This window comes from Lissotriton helveticus, chromosome 12 (assembly GCF_964261635.1).
Source record: "Lissotriton helveticus chromosome 12, aLisHel1.1, whole genome shotgun sequence".
NCBI classification, from domain to species: Eukaryota; Metazoa; Chordata; class Amphibia; order Caudata; family Salamandridae; genus Lissotriton; species Lissotriton helveticus.
Window position 1 is genome coordinate 902,782,360 of NC_136073.1, and position 8,561 is coordinate 902,790,920.

Below are 8,561 nucleotides of genomic sequence, written 5' to 3' on the forward strand. Positions count from 1 at the left end.
GATGAGATTAACATCGATGGCCACTGTGTATAACTTTAGGGTCAGGGCCTCGTATTGCTGGCCGATAGATGTCTTGATGCCAGCAATGGCGCCCATGACTTCCTGCAACGTTAGATCCGCCGACACAGTGGGGTCGTCCGTCGCCTCCTCCCGAACCCTTGGTGTGCCACCGGGGGACCCTTTGGGATGAGTGTAACGGTCCATAACATTTGTTTGGGTTGCACCTCCTCGGAAGGTGGTCTTGACTTTCCGTTTATCACCCTCAGGCTTGCCTGACATGACGGGCTGGGTGCCCCGAAGGGGCGCTTGAGATCTGGTCCAAATGGCTCCTCAGAAATCACTCACGGGCTCAACAAAGGCCGATCAAGCCAATGTAAGTCCACAGCCAAGCACTCGCAGGCCCCGGGTCCAGATGATGAGCACGGGAGCCAGCTACGCCCAGTGTCTATCTCAGTGAGGAGGAACGCCAGGCAGCAGAAACGAAACCGAAAGTTGGTACGGGCCGCGATCTAGACACCTCCAGCCGTTGTTGTTGAATTACTGCCCGGGTACAACCGCGACGCAAGGTCCAGGTGGCTCTACGGGGTAGGCCGCAAAAGTACAGGATGGCGTAACTCAGGAACCCGAAGTCCAAATCAGTTCCGGAAAGCAGCTAGTACATCAGCTGGGCTGCGCCTTCAATAACCCATCTTCGGAATCAGGATATAATACAGGATAATTGCGGGAGGCGGCAAGGGTCTCGGGAGCCCTGTGCTCACGCGGCCATCATGGGTGCGCGCGAAGCCCCTCCTCCCAAATAGTGAATCTTAGTGGGTCGCAAGTCGACTTACCTCATAAACACTATTGAGGTAGGCCCCAGTTTGCGACATATTAGGAATCGCAGCCATCCCAGGAATGGTGGCCTGGTGGGGTCGGCAGACCATCACGTCTGTGATTGATTGTTATAAAGCAATCGTCTTCTTTTTTTTAATAAATGCAGAAAATGGGATACATTAAAAACAGTAGAAAACTTTGAAGTGGGACCACTGTCTGCTCTTAAAAATATGTTTTCGTGCCTGAAAGGGCAAGGACTTCCGTTGAGGAGTTTGTGGGGACCAGCATCGACCAGTTCACTTATGCATGAGCCAGTGCATCCTCTTGCACCGGAGGGTCGCAGGGCCCCTCTTGTTCTTTCTGAATAAGAGAGTATAGCAGCTGCATGTTTGACTCCCGTCATGGCTGCGTCTCTTAGCGGGCTGAGTCTCTGTAGCTTAGCACGCATGAGTGCCATCTCCACAACATATGACCTTCTTCAGGTGAACATGGGACAAGTCATGAACCTGCCTTCATTTCATCTCGGAGTGCACCCCTAGACCGCGCTTGAGGATATCACCCAGACTTTAGATGTTTTGGTGCAGTCCTGACTATGGTCAAAGCATGGTGGATGGCAGGGGGGGCGGGGCGTGATGCGTGTTGTGGTAAATTCATTATGTATCATGTGAGGTCGGGCGTGGCTTGGAAGCTGAAGATGGCGGTCGCGTGAGCCTGTAGCTTCGTGCTGGCCAGCAATTATCCTGGCAACCTGGAGGCGGACGAGGTCTGAACACTCCTTCCAGGGTTAATCTGACAACCGGAGTTGTTCCGGAGCAGACTGTGGAGCTCCCTGCTGCTTGGGGTCATTGGTGGGCTCGAGGACAGCACGGTAATGGAACTGGCCTGTCTGTATCTAAAATGGCGGCATTGCTGTGGACGGCAGATTGGAGGAATGATTTTCGCTAAGGCTACGCCCTGCCGGAGACACTGCCAAGAAGGATACTTAGTGTAAAGTGAAACGCTGGGACCACGTCGGTGGAGAATGCCGGAATTGTACATCCAAGCCTGGCTGGCAGGAGGAAAGGACCCTGACCCCGAGAACTGTATGGATATTGCCAGCCCTGTACCCGGAAAAGTGACTTGGGCACTGGAAGAATGAAGCGGAAGCATGTGAGTAAAATAATACAGGACCAGCAGTGAGCTAGGTGAACAACGCCTGCTGAGTGGAGAACCACTGACTGGGGGGAGTAGCTGAGGGGACAAACTGGCCACTAGACAATTAACTTTGATTTTGCGTGAGCCGGGAGCTGTGGAGGGAACTGCGCAGTGACGTGATTAGTGTGGGAATTGCATGTACACCTCCAAAAAGCACGAACTGTGTGAGCGCGCTACCCATCAGAAGCAGCGCAGTGTGGGTGCTCCTAGACCGTGGTGGGAGAGTTCCCTTGTGGTATAGACCCGTGGTTGTGTCCCGCTGGAACACTTGGAGACGCTATCAGTAGAACCTGAGTGAAGGTCTATCGGAACCTGCTGCCAAAGTAAAGGGGGATGGAACTGCAGAACTCCACAGTGTTAAGAGACCAAATAGGGCAGTGATCCTTGGGAACAGTCCGCTATAGTGATAAAGAAGCTAAGACCGTTCTGCTGGAATTGGTAAACCGTGAGCAAAACCAACTGCGAAGGCTCTGGAAACCGATGATACTCTTCCAGAAAAGACGCAAAATGATTTTGGCGACCCAGTGCAACAGCAATTGGCGAAAATTCTGGAGGCCATTGCTGATACCAAACCACTCTTCACCAGGACATCAGTAAGGTGTTGGTGGGCTTAGGTCTGCTCAGGGTGGAGCACAAGAAATTAGCCGAAAGAGTAAAAGACACAGAATCCAGAATAATAGTTATTGAGCGAGCGCAACAATCACTAGTGACACAAAAGAGAGACCTCATAGACCGCATCCACACCCTGGAACGGAGAGCAGAAGATGCTGAGGGGCGCAATAGAAGGAACAATATAAGAGTTCTAGGCCTTCCTGAAGGAACCGAGGGTAATGATATAGTGTCCTTCCTAGAACAGTGGCTCCGCACTGCGGTGGCCCCGAGGGCTTATCGACCTTCTACATCCTGGGGAGAGTGCATCATGTCCCGGCCAGACCGCCGGCCCCAGGCCGGACTCCGAGACCAGTGGTGGCTTGGCTCCTCCATTTTAGAGATAGGGATGCCCTCTTACATAAAGCCCGTACCTGGAGAAAAGTCTTATTTCATTTGAATAATTGGTGGATGGCAACAGCCTTCCTCAGCAACTGTTTTTACAGCATGACGCGCTGGTGTGCATTTTGGGCAGCTGTGGGAGGGTAGGGAGGAGCCGGAGATGCACCCAATCTCACATGCACTGATAACCCTGGGTACGGCGGGGCACCAATGAAGTGGTTTTATACCACCCCGCTCACAGCGTCCCTGGACCCACTGGGTGGAGTACGAGGGAGATGGGAAAGGATAGTGGGAGGTGTACTCACAGATGCTGAATGGGGTAAAATTGTGCAGTCCCCCAAGAATATTTCCCGTAATACACACATAAAATATATACAATTCAACTTCATCCATATGACTCACATGACCACTCACCGTCTCAACATCACTTTTGGTGGGGAAGTGCGAGGGTGCCCAATATGTGCCCACCCGGACGATGATTTTATGCACATGCTCTGGGATTGCCAAATAATACGCCCCTTTTGGGAAGCAATTGTTCTCAAACTCAAAAAAGTTCTGGGGAGGGAGCTGGCATCCACGGGCCGGGTGTGCTAGTTGGGACTCTCTCCTCACCCACAGAAACGTAAAGTAGGGAACAGACTGATCGACCGAGCCCTGGGTCTTGCTAAGCGCAGGATAGATTTGGAATGGAAGTCCTCACAGGGCCTGTGGTTGAACATTGGAATCGGGATGTGATCCATTGGGTGGATGCAGAAGGTAGAGCATAGAGCTGGGAGGAAGCTAAAGAAGTGTGTAAACCCCCTACAGCCGATTTATGGAAGGAAAGGATGATGTCTTGGGTGCAACCAGTGAGGAAGAGGGGGGGAAGAGCGAGATAACCTGGGAGAAGACATTGAGCCTAATGGCTTACTCCTATCCCTATAAAATCAGAGGTGCGCATGCTGACTTTTCCGAATTACGAGATGTGGTGACATGTGATTTGGAATATGCCAGACGACGCTATGGGGGAGTGCTTCCTCTCATTTGATACACCCCTAAGCCTGCATCCACAAGATAAGAACGCCCGACCACTATCCTACACCACCCCACTGCACAGGTTTAAGTTTGTTTTAGAAAAGGGCTTTTTTTCTCTTAAAAAAAAGTTAATTAATTTATATTAGGCTATATTGTCACACCCTGATGGGGAAAAACCAGCCGCTCACGTGAAAGACCTAAAAGAAATGTACATCAAGTAATGGAATATATCATTGTTCAATAAGACTTTGAGGGTATCATTAACCTGATTATTGAATTGCAGCACGGCGATAAACATGCTAATTGTCCACCAACAATCTTATGAGGCGATATACCTTGAAATGCCATGTTCATCCGGAAGTCCTTGCTGTACGCAAACACATACAGTGTCTTTGTTTTGAACTGTTATATAAGAAATGCCAATAAAAATAAGTTTAAAAAAAATAAATGTATCATATGAGGTCAAGCAAGAACACTTGTATGTAAATCTGGGCGTCATCCGCACAGGGTTGCCAGAGGCGAAGCAGTGTCCTGTGGTAGACAGATGTTGTGGATGGGAGGGGAGAGAAGGTACCGCAAGGGGACCGTCTGCTTGTGGCCACACAGATATACTCAGAATGACCCATGTGTACAATGTCTGCCGCTCTCACCTCTCCTGCTCTCCTTCTCTTTCAGACTCAACTCCAGAGGCAATGCTCTCCTTCAAGTTCAGAGCCGCAGAATCAATGAAAACGGGTCTTTCTGATGTGGTGGCGCGAGTCCATAGGCCGCGTAGCCTGAAACCCTAGCGCTTCTGATGCACTACCACTCACAACCAGGGAGTGTGAGGACTACCCCAAAGCAGCCTTCTTCCAGCCATCTATGAGAAGTGCAGGACCACCCATACAGAATCCACCTCACTGCTAAAGCCTCTCAACCACAAACCGACCAATGCCCAAGCTACTATAAGGTGAGACGCATCAGGACAACCCATACAGAATCCACCTCACTGATAAAGCCGCTCAACCACAAACCGACCAATGCCCAGGCTACTACAAGGTGAGACGCATCAGGACCACCCTGCAGACCGCACACTACCACCCGACAAAAACACAAGACCCTCATGCTGGACCCCCCAGCCAATGATGGCTGCAAGAAACAAGTGCATGTAGGACTACTGTGCCTATCCACAGACCAATGACTCCAGGGTGAAGGATTCCTCTGCTAGCATGCACACCCCAATGACCAAAACAAACAAGGATGTATCTGCCAAAACACCTATAAATCACTCCAAGAATGAAGGGTTTTACCTGTCAAGACACACACACCTGTATGACTCCAACATAGAAGGATCCAGTTGCCAGCACACACACCTGTATGACTCCAGCATAGAAGGATGCAGCTGCTAACACATGTATGACTCCAAGGATGAAGGGTTTTACCTGTCAAGACACACACATCTGTATGACTCAGCTGTTAAAACACATCTCACTCCAAGAATGTAGGGTTCACCTGCCAAGACACAGATCCATGCCTCCAAGATGAAGAGTTCACCTGCCAGCATACACCTGTATGACTCCAACATAGAAGGATCCAGCTGCTAACACATGTATGACTCCACGGATGAAGGATTCACCTGCCAGCACACACGCCACATGGCTCCAGTATAGAAGGAATCAGCTGCTAACACACGTCACATCCAAGGACGAAGGGCTCATGTGACAATTCATAGACGAAGGACTCCACAAAAGGCTCCTAGAAAGGAAAGCTCCTCACCAACCACATTATGGTGAACTTGACCTGGAAAAGACATGCCCTCCTATGGATTGCTTAACCAAAAACAAAACAAATAGTTCCCTTAAGTGAGCAGCGGAAGGATACGAGTAAACCAATCAAAGGCCATACTCCAGGGAAGGGACACACACAGGAGGAAGGCAAGTCATCAAATAAGAAGCAAGCGCATGAGAGGGGCGCTATTGCCCATGAATGGTAACCAATCAGCAGGCTCCAAGCCCACTCTAGGTTGTTTGTAAAACCACAAAAGGTCTTTCACCACCAGACAGCTTGCACTAGCAGGTAGGCAAGACCTAAAAACCTAAAAAGGACTAATCGCTCAACAACTAGCCCTGGACCTTCACGGCAAACACATGTAAGAGCAGGGGAGGGGTGGAGGCCGCTGCCCAAAACTCCTGCTGCCTGGGGCGGACCGCCACCCCACCTCCATTTGCTACGCCTCGGGGCGGACCGCCGCCCCCATTTGCTACGCCACTGGACCGCCAATGTGGGAGAATTGCATGTTTATGTGTAGGTTGTTGTGTACTCATGAATGAAAAATAGAATGTTGACGCACTCAGAATCAGTAGCGATTATCTAGCATATTGATATCTCCTGCAGTCCCACTGAAGGGTCACTCTACAGTAAGACGCGAGCACTAGGGGTTCAACTGTGTCCTGAAATAAAACACAAATCCAGAACGCTGCCCTACAATTGTCCCAGTTGCACTATCTTAATACAGGGGGAGGGGTGGATGCCAGAGGAAAACATGGTGGTCCAGTTCAGCAACTCTGGTGGAAACACCAGTTAACCAGTGACAGCTGGATTCTACTCAATGCATTTACTGCCATTTGCATGTTTGGACACCTGACAAACTGCTGAGTCTTACAATGTTCTTGGGTGGGTGTGTTGTATGTGTGTGTGTGCATGTGTGTGTGTTGGTCCTAGTTAGACAGCAAGGAAGGGTGTGGCAAGGCGATGATACAAGGGCGACAATCCATGTACAAGGATCTGTGGACAAAGCTGGTCATCAGAGAGAGGTTGGTTGCCTTCTAGACCCTGGAAGCCCATCAGATGAGTCCTGACATTACTCTCACAGGATGAGTTTTGCTGTAGGAGTGATGGGGATGCCTGGTGTGGGGGTGTTTCCTTCCCTGGTGAAGGCATGCCTCTAAGTTTGTTGTATTTCTTACATAACTTCCAGGCGAGTAGGGCTCTCCCTCTGTACAACTGAGAGAGGACCGGTGCTTGGGCGGTGTTTTGTGGGCTGCGGTTTGATTTTCCTTAGAAGCGGCATTGGATACCATTCCATGCTCTCTACAGCTTGGGAACGGACACAAGGGCAAGTGATCTGACGCTTGTCGTACACAGTGCTGTGTCTGTCCATGTTTGTTGGAGAGCCAGTCCTGACTTTGAGAATGTTTGTTGTCAATAAGCAAGATTCCATCTTGTTGTTGTGTTATTCAGATTTGTAGAGCTCACTATCACCCAGGAGGGTATCCCGACGCTGTGCAGCTGTGAGTCTAGCCACACCTGGGGCCTAGTGGGACGACGCGAAAAGCCAGGTCTTCAGCTTCTTGCTGAATTCCAGATGTGAAAAGGAGGCTCTTATGTGTAGTTTCGGTCATTCCAAACTTTTGGAGTGATGTAAGATAAGGCTTGACAACCAGATCTGGTTTTCCATATGCGTGGGATTTGTGCAAATAGGCGTTGAGACGAGCAGAGGTGTCTGGAAGGTTTGTTGAGGTAAGCTAGGCCAGTGGTATGTAGTTCCTTGATAGAGTGGGTGAGGAGCTTGAATTGTGCTTGTTTGTGAATGGGGAGCCATGCAGCTCCCTCAGGTGTGGTGTAATGTGAGTGCAGCGTGGGAGGTTGGGAGTGATTCTGGCCGCTGAGTTCTGAATGGTCTGCAGCCTTCTGGTGAGTTTTCTTTTACCCTGGCATAGAGGATGTCCCATAGTCCAGCTTGCTTGTGACCAGGGCATGCGTGGCAGATTTCCGGGTGATGATTGGCAGCCATTTGAAAATCTTCCTCAGCTTCTTCAGAATGGAAGCATTCTTGGATGAATTTGTTTGCGGTGTACACTTGACATTCCAGGCTCAGAATGAGGAGAGAGGTTCTTTGACGTGGCCGATGCCTGCGAAGTCTTTCCCGTCCACTTGCGTACTCTGGGGATATTGGTGAATCCCAATCCTATGGTTGGAAAGAAAAATTCTGGGTGTTTCTTTGTGCAGGTTGAAGATCATAGTGAAGAGGGTGCCTGGCCTAGCAAAGGCCATTGCTGATGCTGTGATCCTGGAGTTGCCATCAGGAGGGTCTACCCTGGGGCAGGGCAAGAAATTATCTTTCTTTTTTAACTACACATATTTAGATCAAGCTACAACCAGATTTAGTAGAATCCACATGTAATTGCTCAACTGGAGTTTCCATCAATACATAACATTCTACTTGTCTTTCACATAACTTGTGTATTTGTGGAGCACAAGTTCACCCTTCGGCATCTTGACTCTGAAGAATAACCGATGTTTGTTATGACTAAGGCTCCCTGTTTTCAATTTTTGTGGATTTTTACAGATAAATACAGACAGAAAACAATGTGTATTGGTATGTAATATTTGACAGCTTAACTCCTTCGATGCTGGCCCGTTTCCGCCGCTGTGTGGTAAACAAACGAACAGGGCGGGGCCGTGACGAACCCCAGCCGTCATCAGCACACGAGCACCGCGGAGCGTGACGGCTGGGGTTCGTCACCTGCATGGAAAGGGTTAAATAGCTAAAACATAACAGACATCAAATT

General features: G+C 49.7%; 1 protein-coding gene across 4 annotated transcripts in view; it reads left to right on the forward strand.

Moving 5' to 3' along the window:
- The window catches only part of LOC144799053 (uncharacterized), a 194,036-nt gene extending 187,562 nt beyond the window's left edge, over window positions 1–6,474 (forward strand). For all 4 annotated transcript variants that reach the window (XM_078670219.1, XM_078670221.1, XM_078670218.1 and 1 more), the window contains 2 exons: window positions 4,687–5,586; window positions 5,671–6,474. Coding sequence is in view for 2 of the 4 variants with exons in the window: in XM_078670221.1 (XP_078526347.1) it covers window positions 4,687–4,740 (54 nt within the window). In the remaining 2 variants the exon portion in view is untranslated. The remainder of the gene's footprint in view (window positions 1–4,686; window positions 5,587–5,670) is intronic.
- The last annotated feature ends 2,087 nt before the right edge of the window (window positions 6,475–8,561 follow it).